Source organism: Python bivittatus, unplaced genomic scaffold, assembly GCF_059951505.1.
Source record: "Python bivittatus isolate LINGU-HERP-01145 unplaced genomic scaffold, Pbiv_v1 ctg000960_np1212, whole genome shotgun sequence".
NCBI classification, from domain to species: Eukaryota; Metazoa; Chordata; class Lepidosauria; order Squamata; family Pythonidae; genus Python; species Python bivittatus.
The window spans coordinates 1,621,424-1,646,034 of record NW_028277124.1 but is presented as its reverse complement, the minus strand read 5'-3'; the positions used below and the strand labels follow the sequence as shown (position 1 = coordinate 1,646,034).

At 35.5% G+C, this 24,611-nt stretch overlaps 1 protein-coding gene across 2 annotated transcripts in view; it reads left to right on the top strand.

Moving 5' to 3' along the window:
• The first annotated feature begins 308 nt into the window (after nucleotides 1-308).
• The window catches only part of MARCHF6 (membrane associated ring-CH-type finger 6), a 58,473-nt gene continuing 34,170 nt past the window's right edge, over nucleotides 309-24,611 (top strand). Inside the window, exons 1-5 of one of the 2 annotated variants that reach the window (XM_007440460.3) lie at nucleotides 309-456; nucleotides 12,888-12,984; nucleotides 18,635-18,708; nucleotides 23,509-23,652; nucleotides 24,352-24,424. In XM_007440460.3, the coding sequence (XP_007440522.1) occupies nucleotides 438-456; nucleotides 12,888-12,984; nucleotides 18,635-18,708; nucleotides 23,509-23,652; nucleotides 24,352-24,424 (407 nt within the window). In that variant the 5' untranslated portion in view covers nucleotides 309-437. Of the gene's footprint in view, nucleotides 457-525; nucleotides 635-12,887; nucleotides 12,985-18,634; nucleotides 18,709-23,508; nucleotides 23,653-24,351; nucleotides 24,425-24,611 lie in introns of those variants that run through there. The other variant, XM_088131533.1, reaches the window with a different exon arrangement.

The following is a 24,611-nucleotide window of genomic DNA, read 5'->3' as shown; positions in this document are numbered from 1 at the left end:
TCCTGCGTTCGTGCAGCGTGAGATATAATTGCTCAGTGTCTGCGGATGCGTCTGTGGACGTTGCAGTGGCAGGGAAACGACAGGCATCGCAGTGGATGCGTGTATTGCATTAAATAAGCGTTGCCTCTACATGCAGCCTTATGTGGGTCATTGTGTGGTTGTGTTCCTGATGGCGTTATCACTGCATTGTCTTAGGAGTCTCCTCACGCTCTGAATTTTCTCTGTGACGTTTCACAGTGAGGCGATGGCAGTTAAGGTAGCGACGCCTCAAAACCTCTAGGGGGAGCCCGCGGCAAGGCCGCAAGGGCCCCAACTGGGCCCGCTCCGCACTGCTTCTTTCGGCCTCCTCTCTATCGTGCGCTCTCTGTCTCCAAGCCGTCCCACTTTCGCATCACGCCTCACCCGCCTGCGCGGCCGGACTGCGTCACCCGGACAAGATGGAGACCGCCGAGGAAGGTAACGACCTGGAGCCCACTCGCGCTCCCCGGGCAAGGGCGAGGGCGAGGGCGAGGGCGGGGGAGGCGTCTCGGAGACCCGGAGAAAGGTCCTCGCCTTTCTGGGACCGAGTTTGTGCTGTTCACATGCCGCGCCTGGCCGTCCGCCTCCACCACGGCCTATTGAGGCGCCTGCAGATGTGAGTTGCTCTACGGCGTAATGGGTGCAAGACCAAGGAAGAGTTTGGGGGCCTTAGGGTGTGAAGTTGGTGCTTATACGTGTATGTATGGAGGCATGTGGCAGTTGCCCAGACGTTTCAATAAACAAGGGTGTGTGTGTTGTGGTATGTGTTGCTGTTCCTGAAGGGAGCGCTAGATCAGAATGGGAAGGAAGTTACCCTGTTTGAAAATATGGCAGATCTGGAGGTGCGTTTGTGTGTGTCGGCTTATTTGGAGTTGTGAGCTGGATTGGGGATTTAGAATGTAAGAACAAGATGCAAGTGTTTTGAAATAGGTTTATTTGGGGAGAAGTGTGCCTAAGGGGATACACTCAACTTGGCATTAAGGAAGCCAGCTGTACCCATTTTCCATGTGTCCCTTATGTAACTCCTTGGAAAGGTAGTCTGCAATTAAAAGCAGCTACAGTTGAAAGAATTGATAGGATGGATTTCTAGCTCTTATTATTTTCTGCTGAAAGGTGGAAAGATATTGGGGTAGATTCCAAAGAGTATATTGTACCTGATTTTTAGAAAAAGCAACACAAATTCCTTGACATTTAAAGAATGAAGTACTGAATTTATATTGGGTCATGAGCTTATATCAGAAAGCTCATGCTATGAAAAATCTTTGAGAAGTCATGCAGATACTAAAAGCTGCAAGAAACAGACTGAAGTAAAGCTTCTTTGAGTTCCAGAGAGGAAGAACAAGCAAGGTAATTATTACTATGGCTGGTGTGGATCTTCCGGGTTGTGTGGCCGTGTTCTGGAAGTTTTGTTTCCTAACGTTTCGCCAGCACCTGTGACCGGCATCTTCAGAGTGCAGGAGCACAGACAGGAGCAGTTCTCTCTGTGCCCAGGGTGAGAACTGCTCCTGTCTGTGCTCCTGCACTCTGAAGATGCCGGTCACAGGTGCTGGCGAAACGTTAGGAAACAAAACTTCCAGAACACGGCCACACAGCCCGGAAGACCCATACCAGCCATCGTATGCCGGCCGTGAAAGCCTTCGACAATACGTAGTTATTACTGTTAATAATTTTATAATACACAGCGAACACCTGGCTTTACACTGGTCTTCTCAGTCATTCTAAATAAAACTGTTTCTTATTTATGTTGAACTGAAACTAGTAAATGATACTGACATTCAAGAACATATAGAAAATATATTGAGATTCATCCAAAGCATTTTAATTTCATTTTTTAAGCTGAAAAGTGTCCCTAGAGTGGTCTGCAGAGATAAAAAATGAGAAAGTCATTGTTCACAAGTCTACAATCTAAAAATCACAACAAAAAAGGGAAAGGAAGGGGAAGGTTTTTGCTAACATAATTGAGCATGCTTCTGGCCATGGAGCTGAATTTAAGTAAAATAGCAGGAATGCTGCTTTTGGTAGTCTTATCTTGCAGCTTCTTCCTCTAATAGACTAAACAGGGGCAGTGGTAGCTAGAGGAATCAAGCTGTAAGCTGAAGGGACAGTATTTTATCTTGTCTAAGTTTGGTTTCTTCAACTGTTTGTATTTTACTACACTGATTTTTAGAGTGAGTTTCGACAAATGCAATATTAGGAGCAGCTTATATTTTTATGGCTTATATGTTGAGGGAAAAGATAGAAGGTATTTGCATTCTATATCTATTAGAAGATACTTGATTTCATAATTGGACATTAGAGATCAGAATTTGAAAGCAAAGTACTACATACCCAGTTCCACCTTGGAGAAATGAAGAAAAAGTAATGGATACAGCTGGTTAGAAGTGCCTCCATTGTCTAGCCATCTTGGTATAGAATAGAATATATGATACTTTCTTTCTTCTATTTGTTTTATCCATTTACTTCTGAAATACTTCCAGTAAAAAAATCTTAAAATACAATATACTTTTTTATCAAACAGTGTGATCTGTACCGACATAATTAGAAGAAGAATTATCTGGATATTATTAAGATAGTAGATCTTAATGTACTTTTTCAGTTGAAGAAATCTTAAAGAATTTAATTCGTAGTTTTAAAGGTTGTTCTCATCCTTTGAGCATTAAGGAATAATTTAAATTTTTAGCAAAGGCCATCATAATGTTCTCATGTTCCTGGAAATTACAAGCCAGATTCGTTAAATGTATTTTAATTCAGTATAATTATTTTATGGGAGACACTCAGAAATATGTTTACTGATAGGGACCTTTTTTAAAATCCAGAACTTATACTCTAATATGTGAAATGCAATCCAGAGAACTGCTCTCTGACATGAAATGTATCCAGAGAAGGATCTACCAAGGATGTATTGTGGCAAAATCAAAAATACCAGCTTTTGTTTAAAAAGCTCAGACATCATAGTTGGATTATAGGAAGGAGTAGGCTATAACTTATCTTTTGGGGTGGCATTAAAACTCTTTGAGGGTAAAATACTGGCCCCTATAAGGTGCACTAGTGGAAATCTGTGCTGGGAAAGATTCAATACAGCCAGTGTAAACAAAATTGTTGAGGTCCATACTTGCTTCCCCTAGGAAACAAATGCCCTGCTCAGCTTGGAGATAGGGATGTCTAAAATTGAAATATTGGCTCAGACCGATTATTAGCTATTGGATAATGATCCATTTTTTTGGTGACAGATTTACTGCTTATTTGTCGACAGTTCTTCAAACTGGGAAGTTATAGTAGAACAAATAAATGGCATCATATGGGTTATCAGCAGATTTTTAAATATCTTTGGGATATGTACAGGCCAAACAATTATTCTCTTAAAGATTAAATGATATAGAGCATCAGACTGAAGCAGGGCAAAAGAACTTGGATTCTAAAGAGCACTTAGGAACCTGCAAAATATTTAAATATTCTTACCTTTTCCAGGCTGAGAAAAGTATTTTTCAGGGTCAGGCACAACATGCTTCCCTCTACACATTTGTAAAACCTCATTAATTGAACACACCTGCCTATATGGATACAGAGAGATAAAAACAGTAACAATATGTGCTACTGAACTGTAAGTTCTAGAGGGATATTTGGAATATCTTACTCTTGCTATGTCAATTCCTTGGAAGAACAGGTATTTTTATATGACTTTCCTCTCAGATATGAAATTATCACCTGTATGGTAGCTAAATTTTGTGTTGCTGCAATGAAAATGAGGCAACAGTTGATGCAAGTCTGAATGTTGATGTTTTTTCCAGTTTTACTTATGTTTTTACATAATTTATTGATTCTTGCTTGAAATAAAATTGATTGATACAGATATCAATCTTGTAATTTTAAAGAGTGTTTGAATGTTTAGACATTAGGGAATATATTAAATCATTAGCAAAGAGCATCAGGTTGTTTTCTCATGTTCCTGGAAACACTAAGCTAGATTCTTTAAATTTCTTTAAATTTAAAACAATCAAGATTTGATTTGGATTACTGTTTATTGCTCTTTAAAGCTATGTTTATTATATTTCTTCTATTATTTAATCTCCAAGATATCCTCATAGATAAAATTTGCAATATAAGTGACTTCTATAAAAAATACACCTTAGCTTTTAGTTAAGCGCCCAGCATCATCTTAAAACCAATATCCTCCTGTGTAAAAGCATTCTAAAGTGATGTCCTTTTTTTTTTTTGCAAGTATTATGAGATAATTTTAGAACATCCTAAAGGTACAAATTCATTAGGTATCCTAAATATTTAAATACCATGGCCTCCTTTAGACACTCGGTTTGTTCAGTTTGAAATGCACTTTATGTCCACATTTTCTTTCCTCCTGCCACATACTGTACATATTCAACTTTATACAAGAAGTCTTGATTTTGGGAAACTCTATTCGAGTCTGTCTTATAAAACATGGTCATCAGAATTGATTGGGCCAATTATAGGAAATACATATCTCCCTGGTTAGAACAATTCTACTGTGTACTAATTTAGTTTGAAACAGAGTTCAAAATTGTGAGAACATGAGGAAGGGCTGTTGCTGTGGCTGTTCCCAAGCTTTGACACTTTCAGTTAAGGAAAGTCAGGTTCCTTTTATGTCATCCTTCTGCTAGCAGATAAAATTTTATTTATGCAGATATAACTTGGTTTCTTGCTTAGTTGACTTAATGCATTTTAATGACTTTTAAAAAATATATTAAAATTAATTTTACTCTTAATATTGATGTCACTTTCAATGGTAACTTGGTCATCCTGCTGGAGGACTTTTACAGGAAGGAGGAGGGGAGAATAAGCTCTATGCATTATCAACAGTCTTTAATATTAGGCATGGGGTTTTTATTAGCTGGCAAGGCTGAAAATTGCAAATCCTAGGAGAGATACCACTGGATTGTTTCTAAAATATGGTATAAGAGTTTCTTTGCTGTCCAGTGGTATTGCTTTCTTTGTACTGCTGTGTTAGGTCATTTATAGATCTGGAATACAGTATGGTATCAGCAAAATAATTTTTCTTTTCACCAAATATTGCCAAAATGATGCATTGCTAAATATATGAAATATGTTTCACTAACTCAGGATGAGGTCATAGCTGTGTCTTAGCTTTCGTATTGAGATATTACTCTAATTTAGCTTTCATATTGAACTAATGCAGTCTGGGTTTGCTTGGGAATTGTATTTGGTGGTAAATGTAGCAAAGGGGGATTTGGAAGAGCTAGATTAATGTAATGCAGTTTACAAGTTTTGAAGTGGGTTTCATGGTTTCTAGGTTATTACTGGATACAGTTTGAAGTGCTGTTTTTAACTAAAGTTCTAAAAGCTTGAAGCAAGCATTCCTGATGGAACACCAATCTTACCTTGTCACCACTTGCCTTTGTATTACAATAAGCAGGATGGGTCCTTTTCTGGATATTCTCACCTTTAGAAATTAGGTGGATGCCTAGAAACAGGCTTTTCATTGTCAGCACCATTCACCATTATGGAGTGGTTGCCACAAGGCTATTCACCTAGTTCCCAACTGATTGATTGGTTACTAGCTAACACATTTTTATTTGCTTCAAATGACCAGTCATTTCATTATTTTATATTTTTAAAACAATGTTTTACATAATCTACTTTACATTATTTTACTTTTTTAACACTTTAATTAGATACAGTTTGAAGTGCTGTTTTTAACTAAAGTTCTAAAAGCTTGAAGCAAGCATTCCTGATGGAACACCAATCTTACTTGTCACCATATTTTTAAAAATATGGACATATTTTAAAAAATAGGACAAAAATTAAGAGGTAAAAGATCTGTTAAATATTTATGTTTATTAAGAAATATAGTTATTTCTTTCTAAATCTATGTAGAGTGTGTTAGCCTAAATGAAATTATTGCATATATAGCAACAACTACTGTTTAAGTACTCCATTTGTATTATATATATACAGACACAGAAACACATACATGCACCCAAAGTAAGAGTTGCTTCAAACTAGGCTGTTACTTTAGCCAGCTTATAGTTCATAAATTTCATAAGGCCTTTATGCTGTTGAGTTTTGTCATCTTGCCATCAGCTGTACTGGAGAGCAAGTTCAGAGAACTCCCTGTACAGAAAGAACTTGCCCTTGCCAGTCTGGGAATATTGAATCACTGGCCTTCATGTTACTCTATGAAGTAGTTCTTAAACTGGGTGTAATTACCCCAAGTGGATAACTTGGGCACATCCTGGAGTAATGGAGCAATTGTAGTTGTTGGTTTGTGAGTTGAAGATCTAGTTTGGGGCTCCTGCTGGCAAGATACTTGTTTAAAACAACAGAGTCTGGGTTTTTTGTGGGGGTAATGACATTATTCGAGACTGGGAAAAGGGGTAATTGATCAAACAATTTAAGAACTAGTGCTTCATTGAAATTATATAGTGATATGCATATGCAGCTTTAACACCTCTCATTTGGCCATTTTGTGTAAAAAATTTTCTGGCAGATAAAGACCCTAAAATAACAAAAGCTGTTGCAAAGTTTGCATTTGTAGCCTGCAGAACACATGCATTAATAAGGGCAAATTAATTTAGAGTGTTTTTATTGTTGCTGCTGCTGTTGTACTGCGCAGAGTACTGCATATTCAGTGCATATAAAGCACTGAAACAGTATATTGTTTTTACCCTATTTTATTAAATAGTTTAGTGCAGGGTTGTGCAGGTGTTTCTGAGCTGAGAACCACATTGACATTTAACTGAGGTGCCAGAGATAGTACTAGACCAAGTAAATTGTAAATTTAAATTTATTTCATTTAAATTTGTATTAATATTAAATATAGTTAACACTTCTACTGTCCAGTCTTACATTTAATAATTTTTCCCATCTGTTACATTAAAAAAAATGGCACTTTGGTAATGACTTTTGGTGGTGGTTATGTTTATGGCTTTGAGAGGTCTACAGTGATGCTTAAAAGTTTGTGAACCCATTTAAATTTTCAATATTTTTGCATAAATATGACCTAAAATTAGATCTGTTTTCCAAACAAGTCTCCAAAAAGAACATTGCTGCCTGTCTACAGTTTGCGAAAGACCATGTGGATAAGCCAGAAAGCTTTTGGAAGAATGTCCTGTGGACTGATGAGACCAAAATAGAACTTTGGGGCTTAAATGAAAAGTGTCATATTTGGTGAAAGGCAAGCACTGCATTCCAGCATAAGAACCTTATCCCATCTGTGAAACAGTGGTGGCATTATCATGGTTTGGCCGTGCTTTACTGCCTCTGGACTAGGACAGCTTACCATTATTGATGGAACTGTTAATTCTGAATTGTACCAATAAATTCTGCAGGCAAATGTCAGGATATCTGTCCATGAACTGAAGCTCAAGAGAAAGTGGATCATGCAGCAAGACAGTGATCCAAAACATGCAAGTCTTATGTTTTATGAAAAGCAGTGGACCCATCCTCCCATGCTTCTATAGATGCCTGAAAATACACAGGCCCAATATACTGCTTTGTCCAACTGTATTGTTACCAGGGACCCCAACTTACAACATAGCCAGAGGACTCACAAAAAAGCTTGGACATCTCATAGAGGGGAGCAAATATTCTATCAATTCTTCACTATAGTGCCTCCAGAAAATCAAAGACCTAAAAGTAGAAGAACATGAAATTATGGTTTCATTTGATATCACACTACTCTTCACGTCAATAGATCCAGAACTAGTGAAAGAATCCATGGAAGCAGTACTGCACAATGCACCTGACCTGGCCAAATACAGTAAGATTCAAATATCCAGACTTAGGGATCTCATCGACCTCTGCCTCACTACCTACTTTCAGTTTGATGGACAAATATACCAATAAATCAGAGGAACACCCATGGGATCACCACTCTCAGGACTCATAGCATAAAATTCACAAGTGAAGAAAACAACACATTATCCTTCCTGAATATCCTCATCAGCAAAGGAAACAATGGCAAATTAGAAATCCAGGTCTATCAAAAAACAACCCACACAAACCAAGTACTCCATTACCAAAGTAACAACCCAGCCTCTCACAAGAGGAGGTGTGTAAGAACATTATTCAGACAAGCACAAATGCACTGCAGCAATTTGGAACACCAGAAAAAGGAAACAGACTGCCTATACAACATCTTCCAACAAAATGGATATCCACGCAACTTTATCAAAAAGTGCTTGACCACTCAACCCACTACAGCACAATGAGCACAAAGTATGAAAAGGATACCATAGGTTTTGATACCATAGATCAAAAATATCTCAGAAATAACCAACAGGCTGCTACAACTGCACAGCATCACTATAGGCACAAACCAGTTAGGGCCCTCCAGAACATCTTAAGCAAACCAAAAGACCCAGTAGCTCAAGAAGAAAAAATAGGAGTCATCTACAACATACAATATACGAACTGTAACAGCCACTACGTAGGACAGCCAGGCAAATGACTAGCAGAGCGCATCCATGAACACCAACTAGCAGTCAGAAGACATGATGAAAACTTAATCTCACAACGCATTGACAGAATCAACCACAGTTTCAACTGGGAAACTGTGAGCTTCCTAGACCAAGCCAAATCCAAAAATGCTAGGGAATTCCTGGAAGCTTGGCATTCAGTCATATCAGCCATCAATAGACACATAAAAATAAACCACAATTACCCACCATTCAAAAGAGACAATAAAAAGGCTAAGAAGGAAACAAAAAGACCAGAACACATCCTCTCCACCAGCCAACACTAAGATAAGCAGAGATTAACACCAGACAAACAGGCAGAAAACAATACCCTAATCAAGGAACTACCAAGGAGAAAACTACACCCCCACCAATACTGGCAGGGCAAGCCACTGTACATAAACAGGGAGCAAACCCCACACTCACTCTTACTGATGATGTTATCTAGTCTGGTAATGAAATGTCTGCAAGAAAACAACCAAGCTCAGAGAGCACCAAGGACTCCCCATAAAGTATATTGTTTGCTGTTCTTTAGGTTAGGCTTTAAGAAAAATAACTCTTCTGAATCAAATAAGAGGCCTAGTTATTTTGACATACTGACCCAACATGTGTGCAAAATACCCACAGGGTAAAGTTCTTGTTTCACTGTTACTCTTCAGAGGTAGCATACTGATATTTAAGCTATCATGTCTAGTAACTATTGATAGCGTTCTCTCTGAATTTATCTAATTCTTTTTAAGGATGAGTTGCTGGCTGTCACTTCAGTTTGTGGTGGGAATTCTATACTTCATGTGCTGTGAGAAGAATTACTATTTTTTGTGTATTATAATACACATTTTGTTACATACGTTATATTGGAATTATGGTTTATTACCAGCCAGCCATCACAAGTGCTTTTAGAAGATGATTTTTAAAACTTTTTGTGTGTGTGTTTCTGTTTGAATAATTTCTCTTATCCAAGTTTTGCAGTTTCCCAGTGAATACTTTCTTCCTATATAGGTTGAGGCCGGGAATAATGCCTTTCTGTTTTGCTCTGAATTAATTGCCTTCTTTTACGTAGAAGGAGGCATAACAGTTCCTTGCATCTCTCCTCTTCCTGCATAGATAAACTTGAGAGGGGCTAGTATAGATTGGACAAAATTTGAGTCGAATAGATCTTCCAGAGTTTTGTGTGAAGGCGGTCCTGCTCTTGTGCTGTAATATCCCCTTGTACTCCAAGTTACATTGCTTAGTAATGATTTGCCAGAATTTATGGATGTGTTGGGTCCCAAGCAAAGAGACAAGACTAGAGTAAGCAAACATTTTTCATTGTTAACTACTATATATTTCTGAGTCAGGTTTTGCACAGCCAAGGAGCTGTGCAAAAAGCAGAAAATAGCAACAATAGAGAAAAGAGAGACTAATATTTTCACTGTTTAGTTTCATGTATTTTTTTATAAACTTTACTATGAAGCAGTATGACATGGCAATTTTCAGTCCTAAATTTTTTATTTATCTTAATCTATAAAAACAATATACAGAACATGTGGTCTTGGTTTATGTATATTTCATGCATTTATAAAATCATGATAGCAGGTATTTAATATAATTTTTGAAACTTAAATGTGCATAATTCAGGCAGTTCATAATTCAACCTTAGTAGCTTTTAGAAAACTATTAAAAACAGACCTATTTACAGGGCGCTTAAAATTATGCTTTAGAAGTTATATGAAATACTGCGTGTCACGATTTTATAAATACATGAAATATAAAATTTATTTAAATCCGTGATTTAGAATTAACATCTCACCAGTAATTTAAACTTTATTGATTTAAATTGGTTTATTCTAATGAAAATAGTTCAGGTTGTTTTTCTATGTATTCTAAAAATGTATAAGGAACACGCTTATATAGGCTTCCAACCTATATGATAGACTTTTATGGAAAAGCTCTGGAGAGCTAAACTTCCACTTAATTCTAGCAAGTATTTTGCTGTTAGCATTACTGATATTTTGCTGAAAGTGGCAAGAAACCTATTACTTATTTTTTTTTATCTTTCCCCAATTTTATTTTGTCCATATATATACATACACACACACATACACACACACGGACACATGAACTCTGCGTTAAGTCTAGCTGTAACATACATGCCATACCTACACAGTAACTTGAAGGACTTAAAATAATATTTTTCATGGCTCAGCCTGCAGTGAGTAAGGTATTTGGTGCAGGTGAGTTTGGGAAAGAGCTGCCTGTGCATTCCACCTTAGAGAAGATTGCGGTATTGTTCTCAAATGCCCTATTCTGCTGTCATTCATGAAAAAAGTAAACCTCCCATTCACTTCTGTAAAAGGAATGGGGGGTGGGGAGGGATATATTCTTTGCCATAGATAACAAAGTTTTGGGCAAAGAATATGATAATTATGAATAATTTTTATATTTAATTTTAGGAATATTTAAGATATGAAGATGCAAACATCTTTTTTTTTCTTTTTATAGTTTTTATCCTTTCAGTTTTCAATTAGTGGGATAAATAGGTAAAGTGATTTTCAGATGTCTGCTAAAGCCATAGTTCTATAGGTTTAACTTTGTAAACATCTTTCAACCTCTCTTGTCATGGAATTAGATTTTCCTTTAATCTTATGATAGAAATAATGCTTTTCTATCTCTTAATTTTCTTTTTGCAAAGCACAGTGAGAAGCTTTGTTTGGCATACTGTTGGTTGTAGAATTCACATATGTTATCATAATGAAATGCTGGGTAAGAAAACAGTACTGTCTGCGCACTGTAACAACATTCAGTTTATAGCACACTTTGTAACCACATTTTCTTTTTATATGAATGCATCTATGTATTTTTTTTATTTCTTAAAAAATGGACTACTTGTTTTTATGGGTATCTTTCTTGATGGTAAAGAGGTTTCTTTGTATTTGTAGTAGCCTTTGGGTTTGTTTTAAAATGATTACATTTTTGTATAGAAGTCTGCACTTATTAAATTATCCCTTATTTTTTTCGGTGGTATTGCTAACATTTGTTGCATCTGAATTTGATATGACACAATGAAAAATTAAGTATTTATTATCAGACAGAATACTGTGTATAAAACAGACAACAATTTTATTCTAGCAGCAGATTAATGTAATCCATTGAGGAAGTAAAACTTGTTCAAATTGCACTGTTATCTATCAGTTCAGTCTAAGAGATTCCTGGGCTTAGAATTTTAATTATAAACTAATTAATCTTTGAAATCTACTGGATATTTAAAACTGTTTCTAAAATAAAATCGGAATCTACTGGTAATTGATAACTAGCTAAAGCCCCAAATGGAGCTCTTCCTTCTGTAGAACTCAAGCTGGACATTAACATTGGTAAATAAAAACAGCGATAATAACAACAATATGATTTATATCTGCCTTTCTATTCAAAGATGGTTCAGGGGTACAGTAACAGGTAAACCACAGTTAAGTTAAAATCTGTGAAATATTTAAAATAATCATGACATATAAGACATTTTGGAATGTTTTTTGAAAGCTACATTGTGATTGAAGCATTTCATTGAATTGCAGTTTTTTCATCTCTCTTTTTATGAACAAAGGAAGCTATAGTTTGACCTTGATTTTATTTGCAAAGTAGATCATATATTGCCTTCCTTTTATCATGAAACTTCAGACTGAGTAAATGGGCTGCTGGAAGTTAAAACTCAGCATCTGAAGAACCATCATTTTCTCATCTACAAGATTACCTTCTCAACTATATCTTTTAAATAAGACCTTCAATTATCTTTTTGGGGGACTTTAAAATAAAAATAATTCCAAGGATAAAATCTAATGACTTTTTATTATTTTTTAATTTGTTGGACATATATCCAACCTGTCTTCCAGGAGTTCAAGGCTGTGTAAATAGCACATGCTCTTCTGATTTCCCCAACAATATTATTAATCTTGCTTGAGTTCTTTCATTGATTGTTTAGCAAGTGATTACAAACCTGAATCTTTAAAAAAAAATAATTGAAAAGTTTATGCTTCTTTTAATATAAATTTTTAAAATACAGATTCTGTCTGATTGGTGATAAAGTTAAGGATGAACTGTTCCAGTTAGAAATTAATTATTTTGACTGATTATTCTTATTTTGGGTTTTTTTTGTCAATCTCAGATTTGATTCTAATATTAGTTCTTAAAATGCCAAATTGATACATGATTATCTTTATATCTGTTTCAATATACTTGTAAGAATAATAACGGAATGTTTTACCTTTTTCATTTAACTTCTTGTAAATTCTTATGAAATTTTTTTAATTTTGTAAATTCTTAATATTTTCTTTCTCTCTTTTTCCTTCATGCTGTTTCTTTTTTCCTTTTCTCTATTTTCACTCTTTAAATACCTTTAAAAAAATGGTATTTACTTTATTCAGTATCAACTGTCTTTGTTGTCAACAGACATATGTAGAGTATGTCGATCTGAAGGAACTCCTGAAAAGCCTCTCTATCATCCATGTGTATGTACTGGCAGTATTAAATTCATTCATCAAGAATGGTAAGTTTCTTTTTCCTTTGAAGTAATATCTATCTATAGCATTCTACCATTTGTGCACAGAAACAATACAGTGTGTTATCTTCAAAATGATCCTTGTATACTAGATACAAGTACTGAGTGAATTAATCAAGTGGCACTAACTTGATTCCTGTTGACCTTATACAAATATTTGCTGCCTTAACTTATCTCTACTAATAATTGTAAATCCTCCAAAGACAGTTACATAAACTCTGATAATGTCCATGCACTTTATCCATTATTATCTCCTTCTTTTACTTCCTTCAACCTTCCCAAGAACAATAGCTTTTTCTAAATCATCATCACTTGCATTATGTGCCTGAAATATGTGAGTTTCTCATTGCTGATATTTTCCTTAAGGAGGCTATTAGCCTTTATTTTGTGTAGGACTGATTGATTGGTGTTTCTTGCAGTTGATGGTACTCTTAGTAACCATCTCCAGATCTATAATTTGAAAGGGTCTTTCTTTCACTCTCTCTCTGTATCCAGATTTCATAGCAATAGATTCCCACTGGAAATATCACTGCTTCAACTATGTTGCTCTATTGTCAGATCTTGTCTAAGTTTGTCATTGCCTTCCACCCTAGGATTAATCTTCTCTTTACTTCTCCAGCCTACTGTCCATCTTTATCTTTTCTTGAACTCAAGAAAACAAATTATGTACCATCATCACTTCTTCACCTTCAACTGTAAGTTCACTAAGCATGTTGGTTGACATTGTCTTAATATTTAACATTAACCCAGATTTTCACTTTCCATTTTTAATTTTATATTGAGCTTTTCTAAATCTTCTTTACCTTCAGCTAATAAAATTGTGTTGTCTATGTATCTCAACTTATAGTGCTTCAGCCTCCTATTTTGATTCTAGGTGTCATCACTTAACAATTCTGCAGTTCTTTGTTTCCTTTATAAGTTAAACAGATAAAGAGACAATATGTCTCCTTGTCTCTAACTACTTCTCATTTTCTGAACTATCATTTCAGATTCAGTTCTTACAGTGTTTTCTTGTTCATTGTAATGATTCTTCAGATGTTCTATTATCTTAAATATATTCCACATTCTGGCATGAACTACATCATCTAAGGTCTTTCTTGTAATCTCTTGCTGTCTTCATTATTATATTGGCTATTTGATCTCATGGCTCTCTGCCTTTTCTGAAACTTGCCATGCTTTTCTGTATGTATGTATGATTTTGTTTTTATTTAGAAGTTCTTAAGCTAAATCTTTTGCATTTGCCTGTTTTCAGCATAGCTATATTCAGTTTTAATCTTGATTTAATGGAGCTCCACTTAGTAGATAGATGCAGTGAATCAAGTTTCCATCTGGATATCATACTAAAATAACGGAGAAGTTCATGTATCCAGAATAGTCTGGATGAAGCAGTCAAATTTACATTAATTTTACCTTAATATTATGATATACAAATGATCCCTACAAATGTTGTGAAATTCAGGCAATACCATTTCTGTCATTTGCTTAATAATATCATTAGGCAACAATGACATACTTTCATACGTAATGGAAATTTGGGAGTAACAGACATCCCTTTTCCCCAAATGGTCAATTAAATGAGGTTTAACTGTACAATCTTTTCCAATCTCAAGGGCACACATTCCATACTTGTTTTCATTGGATTGTTAGCATTTTAACTACCTTTGCAGTTTCAGAGGATGTTACATTTGCACCTGGTTCTTTCTTCAATACAGGTAGTCCCCAGTTTAAGAATGAGTTACATTCCCAAGGTCTGTCCTTAAGTCGAATTTGTATGTAAGCCGGAACAGTATTATTGTATAATACTGTATAAGTAGTATTGTGTAATGAACTCAAATCATTGTGTATTTAGCTTGAATTTTGCTACAGTAGGCTCCATTCTTAACTATGGGTTCTCTGTACCCCAGGTGTTCTTAACCCGGGGACTACCTGTAGCTAGTCTGTAATGCCTCAGTTTCTTCTAGAGTTGCTTACTGAATATATTCTCCCCCTGAAAATGCTTCCATCCTCTATAAAATAATTTGTAAATATTTTTAGTTTAGTCTTTCCAACTTCCTTTACCTACTTTACCTCTATTCTCTCTCTTCCATAATTATTCTTGAGTATTCCTATCTTGACTACTAATCTCTCTTTTTTTCCTTGTCATTTTCCCATTAATTGTTGACATTCTAGACTGAGATAGCTTTCCTTGTACTTTCTTGGTTGATGTTGAAAGTCTACATGCAGTACATCCTTTTTGTTGTCCAAGGCTTTTATCCCCATCTTTGGCTAACATAATAGCTTATATTGGAACTCACTTGGATCTTTTCCTTTTCCTAATTTTTTTTTTTTTGGCTTCAATTTTTATAATCTCTATTTTTTCCCCATTGGTCCTCGGGTTTTTTTTCACATAGTTAAGTATACCGAGTTTGTTCTTATTCTGATGTATATTTTGACTATATGTTCTTCAGGTAAAGTCTCACTGGTTCATTTTAATTTTCTAAGTTAAACCTATATATTTGACACCATAATTTATGGTATTTTCCATAATCTGTCTCTGGAAGTGGGATTGCAGTTCTCCATTTTACGTTTCCTGTTATGTAGTTGATTTGATTCCAGTATTGTCTCTCTAGGAAAGTTCAGCTGTAGAGCCTGTGTTGTTATTGCTTCAAGCACATGTTGACATTAAACAAAGTATTTTCTTCACAAAATTCTTTCTCCTGCATTATTACATCTACCTAATAAAAATCTTCCAGTAATTCTAGGGCCCTCCATTTCTCCAACTTTTCCAATCACCAGTTATTGATTGTAAATCACTAATCACCCATACATCCTTTTGGTGTTGTGTTTAGCATCTCTTGCAGCATGCCATAGAATTCTTCAGTCTTTCATTCTTGCACCTATGGTACGCTACATCGTATAAGTAGCATATACTTGTTTAACATTTATGTTCACCAGGTATCCACTAATTTTGATACAAATAATCCTGTCACTTAGTGAGTTTTAAGAAATCACTTAAGAAAATTTAATGATGTCTTTATGAATATGTGTGTCACTTCATTCTTTGTATGGTTTCATGCTTTGAATACTTCCAAGGTTGATTCTTGAGTTCCTTCTTTCAGATGCATTGGCTTTTCTCATACCTGCAAAGTCCCACCTTCCTTCATTCCCACTAAAGCTATCAAACCCTCCCCCTAGAAACTAAAGAAAAATAAATTATTAAAGGGCTAGATATTTTAGTAAATTTTCACATGTGAGTATCCTTAAGTATGAAATTCTGGATATGACACCAGAATTCAAACTGTTTATACAATTTAAATCCTGTTATTGAAATTATGCAAAAATTTTGTAAATCTTTGGACTATATAAATATTTGTGTTTAATGGGCATGATAAATTTTCTGATAAGTTTTCATTATGTGCATTTTTTTTACATTCTGGTTTCTCATTTTGTTACATTTGCCATAAGTTACCTTGGCCAGGTTCGAAGAGTACGCTTGGTGATTTCTCTGGTGTAGCATTAAGCAATTACATTTTACATAACATCTCCCAAACAGAACTTCAGAACTATGGATGTAGGTTTTTAGTGGGATGTAAAGGAGTAGGTTGTCACTACAGAGGGATTCAGTTTTCAAAACAACAATAATAATCCATAACAGTCTGCATTTTGATCCTGGATTTTGCATGTGTATTCATTTTAAAAGTTTATATGTATATTTTATGCCCTAGTTGGTTTATTTTATTCATTTAACTTCATGTACAGTGGTGCTTAAAAATTTGGGAATCCTTTTGAATTTTTAATATTTCTGAATATATGTGACCCAAAACGTGAACTGATCTCCATGCAAGTCGTAAAACTGGATAAAGAGAACCCAATTAAACAAATGAGTCAAAAACATTAGACTTGTTCATCGATTTATTGAGGAAAATGATCCAAAGTTACTTATTTGTGTGTGGCAAAAGTATGTGAACCTTTGCTTTCAGTAATTGTTGTGCCCCCCCTTGGGCAGCAATAACTGCAACTAAATGTTTTCAATAACTGTTGATCAGTCCTGGAGGAATTTTATCCCATTTCTCCTTACAGAACAGCTTCAACTCAGGGATGTTGGTGGACTTCCTTGCATGAACTGCCCACTTCAGGTCCTTCTACATTTCCATAGGATTAAAATCAGGACCTTGCCTTGGCCATTCCAAAACATTAAGCTTTTTTCTGCTTTAACCATACCTGGTTGTACAACTTGTGTGTTTTGGGTGGTTGTCTTGGTGCTTGACCCACTTTCTCTTGAGCTTCAGTTCACGGATAGATACCGTGACATTTGCCTGTAGAATTTGCTGGCACAATTCAGAATTAATAGTTCCATCAATAATTGCAAGCCATCCTGGTCCAGAGGCAGTAAAGCAGGCCCAAACCATGATACTGTCACCACCATGTTTCACAGATGGGATAAGGTTCTTATGCTGGAATACATTGTTTGCCTTTCCCCAAATATAATGCTTTTCATTCATGCCCAGAAGTTCTATTTTGGTCTCATTTGTCCATAGAACATTCTTTCAGTAGCCTTTTGGCTTATTCACGTGGTCTTTTGCAAAGTGTGGATAGGTAGCAATGTTCTTTCTGGAGAGTAGTGGTTTTCTCCTTGCAACCCTGCCACACACATGATTGTCGTTCAAGGTTCTCTCATGAACACTGACATTCACCAAGGCAAGAGAGGCCTTTAGTTCCTTAGATGTTACCCTGGGGTTCTTTGAGACCTCCCAGAGTATTACATGCCGTGCTCTTGGTGTGATCTTGATTGGTCGACCATGCTTAGGGAGGGTAACAGTGATGTTGAATTACCTCTGTTTGTACTCAGTCTGCCTGACAGTGGAGTGGTGGAGTCCAAACTCATTGGAAATAATTTAGTAACCTTTTCTAGCTTGGTGAGCATCAACAACTGTTTTTTGGAGGTCAGAAATCTCCTTTGTTTGAGCCATGCCACACTTCCACATACCTGTTTAGTGAAGATCAGACTTTGATAGTGAATACCCAGAATTCTGTTCTTTAAATAAGGCAGGACCTCCCATACTCACACCTGATTATTGTCCCACTGATTGAAACACCTCCCTCTAATTTCCTGCTCAAATGAACTGATAATCCTGGAAGTTCACATACTTCTGCCACACACAAATATGTAGCATTGGATCATTTTCCTCAATAAATAAATGAACAAGTATAATGTTTTGGACTTGTTTAATTGGGTTCTCTTTATCTAGTTTCAGGACTTGTGTGGAGAATAAATCACATTTTTAGGTCATATTTATTCAGAAATATTGAACATTCAAACATGTTCGCAAACTTTTAAACACCACTGTACCTCAAGTTACCAAAATGTCTTAATAATGTATATATGTATATTTGTGTATATGTTTGTGTGTGTGTGTATATGTGTATATATGAATACTTTTAATACTTTGGTTTCATCAGCACTGCCCTGTGGCTTTGCTTATGCAATTCAAAAACTCTCATTATTAACAAAAGTATTTGAAGAAAATCAGTACTTTATATAATATTTTATTACTATTTTCTTTTTAAAATATTATTGTTGATACTTTCTGAACTCTTGAATATTGTGGGGGGGGTTTTAAAGTTGTAAATCCATTATTGCCATATATTTTAATTGCAGCTTAGTCCAGTGGCTCAAACACAGCAGAAAAGAATATTGTGAATTATGTAAACACAGATTTGCTTTCACACCAAGTAAGTATATGACATGAATGTGTATGTGAAATAGTTTTGTTTGTATTTCTTTTCAGGGATTATTTAGCCAGACCGAAAGACTCAAATGATTGCTTCCAAGAAATGAAATTACAGAAGTTTTGTAATGCAGTTTGGGCTCATTTCAACCAAGTCAGTGCAGTCCCTTAAAAAAAATGTTACTGCCTTGGCTTAGCTCAGAGAGACAGCATGAACATGCCAAATATTTCTGTTTTGAAACAATATTTCTACTAATGAATATAGGAATCTAGTCTCCTAACATGTACTATAGGATATGTCACAAAGATAAAATTTGCTGAACAATGTAACACTTTCATAAACAAGGTATACACTGGCTTTAACCAGTTTATAGGTTAGAATAATAATTCAGCCATTAAACATTATAAAAATTTAAGTTGTAATTACTGCATTTGCAAACTCCATTGTGATGGGAAATCTTGAAGAAACACTACCATATTTCTCCATTGGAAGAATGTTGCAAGGAAAAGAAAGTAAAAGCAAAGAAAGGGCAGGAAGAAAACATAATTTCCTTTTTCTTTATTTCATTCATACATATATAGGCTCCAGTGAACAGAATGTTAAGCCACAATTTATTTGACTCAAGATCATTTGAACAGACCAGATCCAAAGTATTCATGGATTCTTTAGCCAATTCATGGTACATTTGCTTCCCGTTTTGCCAGTCTCCAGATGATATCCTAAGCATCTGAGCAGTTGTAAAGGATTGATTTGCCTGCGGGAACCTCTTTTCCTTTTATATATACTTTGCATTTGTGTTTATGATTTTTTTTTCTTGTGTAGGTGTGTATATGTTTTGGTTTCTTCAACAGTGTATATGTGCTGTCTATTTCATGGGCTACTTTTTGTGAGGATAGCCTCTCTAAGTTTGTGAGGGGATTTTTTGGTATATACAGTGGTACCTCTACTTACGAACTTAATCCGTTCCGTGACTCTGATCGCAAGTCGAGTTGGTCGCAAGTCGAGGTAAATTTTCCCATAAGATTCAATGTAAATATGGTTAATCCGTTCCGCCCTCCGAATTTGGTCGCACCCCGAAGCAAATTTTCCCATAAGGTTCAATGTAATTACCGTTAATCCGTTCTGGCGTCCGCGGACCACGTGTCAGGGGCAGAAAAGCACCCGCACGCTGCGTGGCAGGGCGGCAAAACACCCGCACGCCGCGTGTCAGGGGCGGAAAAGCGCCCGCGTGTCAGGGGCACGGCGGGGTGGCAAAACGCCCGCGCGCCACACGGCGGGGCAGAAAAACACCCGCGGACCACGTGTCAGGACGGAAAAATGGCCATGGACCACGTGTCAGGGTGGAAAAATGGCCGTACCTCAAGGCGGAGTTCGCACATCGAGGTAAATTTTTTGGGCTGGAGCTGGTCGTATCTTGAAAATTTCGTAAGTAGGGGCGTTCGTAAGTAGAGGTACCACTGTATGTTCTGTCTGTGAAGATCATAAGGGGCTGTTTATGGTGGCTTTGAGATTAGAGACAGATTTTTATGTATTGTGTGTTTAGCATTTGTGTAATTTTCAGAGCATTACTACTGCGTTTACCCCTAAGGAAGATGGGCCAGAATTTAAGACAACCCCAAATTAAAGTTTAGGCTAATCTTTAGACTAATTATCAAGGGCATGCCTTTTTATAGCAATGTTTATTTCAGTAGTTTGCACTTCTACCTATTCTTTTGTTTTCTGTTCTCTTCTTAGCAGTGAACATAGATAATTGTGTAGAAAAATAATCTTCCTATTAGGTAAATATGATAATTGCTCTTGGGAAATAGGTATTTTATTTTGCTCTGTTGTGGCAACTATGTGTTTTGGCATGGTTTGTTGCTAAGTTTAGATGCTCAAATAAATCACAGTTAAACAAAACAAATACTGTCTGGTTTATATGCAATTAGGCCACAGACCTTTGTTTGTTTGTTTGTTTGTCATAGGTAAAAATTATCTTTTCAAAAGAATATTAACTATATTTTTATTGCAACTTTTCCATGTCTGTGTTTCTTAAATATATTTTTATTTTTCAAATTTATAACGATATACTCCTTTTCTTCCTCTACGTTTCAAGCAGATTTATCAGTTTTGTAGAGAGGTCATTTTTAGCTTCTTTGTGAAGCTACCAAAAGCCAGAATTCTACAAAAATAGCCATTTGAAACTAGTGCATTTTAAAAAATGAAAATGAAATACTTAAATTTGATATTAATATAATTAAAGTTCTTGCTTCCTTTGAAAGAACAGATAATCTGGTAACAATCATATACATTAACAAATAATGGAAAGAAGCATAGGTCAGAAAGGGGAGGATAATAAAAGAATTAGAAATGTTGCTCAGCCCTAAGTACAAATTGTACTTTTTGGGAAAATCTTGCTGTGTTCTGTTGTCTGTGGCATTTCCCCCTTGGCAGCAGGCAGGTTTATTGCAGTATAAGAAAACTGAAGAAACCTTCTATATACAGGATCAGAACCCTTGTGCAATTCATACAAAAGTTCTCTCTCAGTTTAAATTTTTATAATGTTAATGGCTGATTTTTTTACTCTAACCTACAAATTGGTTAAAGCGAGTCTATTGGTTTTAAAGCAATCAAAGCTGATTTGTCTGATCAGAAAACCATCCATCCTTAATCTGAGCCAATGGTTGAGAAGGGCCATAGTGTGTGATAACATGTTTGTTTAATGCTGTAGACCCATGTTTAATCCTGCATCTCTGGATTAAAGGGCTGTGAAAAATTCCTGTCTGAAACCTTGGAGAACTGTTATCACTCATTATCAACAACACTGAATTTTGTGTATTATCAAACTAGCTGTTTAACTATATTACCCCATGGTTGGGTGACCTCCATTGAGGGAGCAAGACTCCCAGATGGACTGCACAAATATCTTTGGATTTTAGATAGATACAGACAGAAATAAACTGTTTATAAAAGATAATCCAATAATAAGCAGAGTCTTACAAATTTGGGATAAATACAGAAAAAGAATAAGCTCAGACATATCATCTCTTGCTTCATTATGAATATTTATTTCCATGAAGAGGAAAGCATAAAGAAATTAACTCAATAGAAAAAACTGGTGGCCCTTGGCTCTCTGGAATCATTGTAGTGATGCTGAAATTAGTGTAGACACCCAGTTGGCATAGCCCACTGCAGCCCAGAACTCCTGAGTAGAAGCAGTTCACCAGCCTCAGCCTTCAGAGTAGCTAGATTAATCATAGGGCAGTGGTTCTTAAACTGCTTGACCCAATTACCCCTTTTCCTGATCTTAAATAATGTCATTACCACCACAAAAAAAGTTTTACACAAGTGTCTCAGCAGCAGCAGTCCCAAACTGGATCTTCAGCTCACAAACAAGCAGTTTACAAATTGTTCCATTACTCCTAGGATATGCCCAAATTACCCCCTTCCTTTTTAAATTGGGGGTAATTACCCCCAGTTTAAAAGCCACTATTGTACAGAATGGAAGATTTGACTATTAATAAGACAAAGATAAAATGTTTTGAGACTTTCTCCTTGCAGTGGTCAAAATCACCTGACAGTTTTCAGTATCTTCAGATAAGCACCATAGTTTTAAAAGAACTACAAAAACAAGGGACTTGACTGAATTTGAAACCTTATAACACAAACTTCAGGGCATTTGCTGGGCCTTATTTATAAATTGTTGTGAAATGTGACTCAAACTGAACTACGTAAAGAGTGTATGATTAAATAGATGAAGAATTTAGATACAATAATTGATATGCAACAATGGGAATTTCAGTGGAAGAAAAACATTAAATTTACACTGATATTATACTTAGAGAAAACTAGAATAAGTTGTTTTATCACTGGTATATTATTCTAGTATTAATTGCTGAAATAGACAGTTCATTAAATATTGTTGGAAATGAGCAGGTTGGATCATTTCCATATTTCATGGCAATGTTGTAAACAATTTTGAAAAATGCTTTATAATAGAATGAAACAAATTTTAAAAACTGAATTTCCTTTCCTTTAAATAAAATAATATTTAAATAATATTTTATTTAATATTAGTAAACTACATTCCTACAAAGTATATTGACTTTGTGTATGGGAAGTGCTACAAGGATACTCTGTATTTCCTATTGAAAAAAATGCACAGTTCCTTCTGCTGAAGAATGGCTAATTAAGTTCTAGGAATGCTCCTTCACGCACAAAATAACTTTGTATTTCAAAAGTAAATGTGCCACAGAATTTAAATCAATTTAGAAACCATTCTTGGGTTATAACTATATACAGGGTTAGTTAGAGTTACATCCAAAATGTGGATTTCTCTTAACATAAAATCTTTAATTGTTTGAATAGAAACTACTATAATTCTTAAGCGCACATGATTTATACTATGCTGATTGTTGCTTTTGATATTCATATATTACTTGGATTTTAACAATTATTTGTATTTTTAAATGATACAGTATATTCAGTTATTTAAAGCTAATGAAATATTGGAAATGTTAACCTAATTCTATAATGCTTTCAAATTCTGTTTAGCCACTTTGTGCTTTATTTTTCCTCTTTTGCTCCCCGCCTTTCCCCCCCTTCTTTGTGTGTAATTTTTTCTTTTCCTATATAAAATAATAATAAAAATACTTAATTCAGTGAATCTTAAGTTTAATTCAGTATAAAGAAGCTTCCAATGTTTTTCCCCCCCACTAATTTTAGCCACTCTTTGTTTTTGTCACGTATATTATTAAGAGTAACTCTGTTATGTCAGTTCTGTTAAAGGAATATAAGTTACATGGTTTCTTCCTTTTTTTAAAGTTTATTCTCCAGATATGCCTTCTCGGCTACCAATCCAAGACATATTTGCTGGGTTGGTTACAAGTATTGGCACAGCAATACGATACTGGTTTCACTACACTCTTGTGGCCTTTGCATGGTTAGGAGTTGTACCTCTTACAGCATGTAAGTATTTCATACAATATACATTGGCAGTACAAGGCAGTGGGAGGAACCTTTTATTTTCAGTCGGCTCTCAAGTAGTGTGGGGGTTTTTTTCTGTTTTTTTTCCTAGTCATGCTAAAATTGTAGATAGTGGTAGGGAGGACTATGATGCCTACTGTGAGAAGGCAGCAGCACTGTGTGATGGGCTGTTATCCCATGTAAACCGCTGCTGATCTTTTGGCTGAAATCTAATCTTAGTTTTTATGTTCTGATTTATCTACCTTTATATAGAACATCTTGATCCACTACAGACTAGTTGTATGCATTTTTAATTTTCATATACTTCTGGGCTGTCCAAGAAACTTCAGAGACAATTTTTCTATTGTTATTGGGTAATAAATAAACCAAAAGGGATTAAATTACTAGATGGATAACCTGGTAAGATTCATATTCCCTTAAATATCTAAGAGATCAGTTTTGGAACATGGCATAAATGTAACTCAATCCAAATTTAAAGGGTGAAGATTGCCGTGTAGGAAAGCACATTTCTTGCTCATCTTTTCAGCTTGAATTGGTTCATTTCCTTAGGTTTGCTGTTAAGTTTACCATTGTTAGTATTGGTTAAGATAACCCTTAAGATGCTGCCAAATATCCTTTTATCAATTATATCCTGATAACATTCACTTATCAGGAATTTTATTTTCTTTCTCTGCTCTTTAGGCCGTATCTACAAGTGCTTGTTTACTGGCTCTGTGAGCTCACTACTGACGCTGCCATTAGATATGTTATCAACGTAAGTATTAATTAACAAAAAAATATTTTTTTCTATCCTCTGCTTCTACACTTCTTGTCGCTTTTCTCTTTTATGGACTGCTGCCTCATTTGTATATGCTAGTGTCCCCCTTGTGTAGTTCAGTATGAAATTATTGCTACACATTGCTTAAACGCAACCATATTAAGAAATTTCACTACTATCTGTT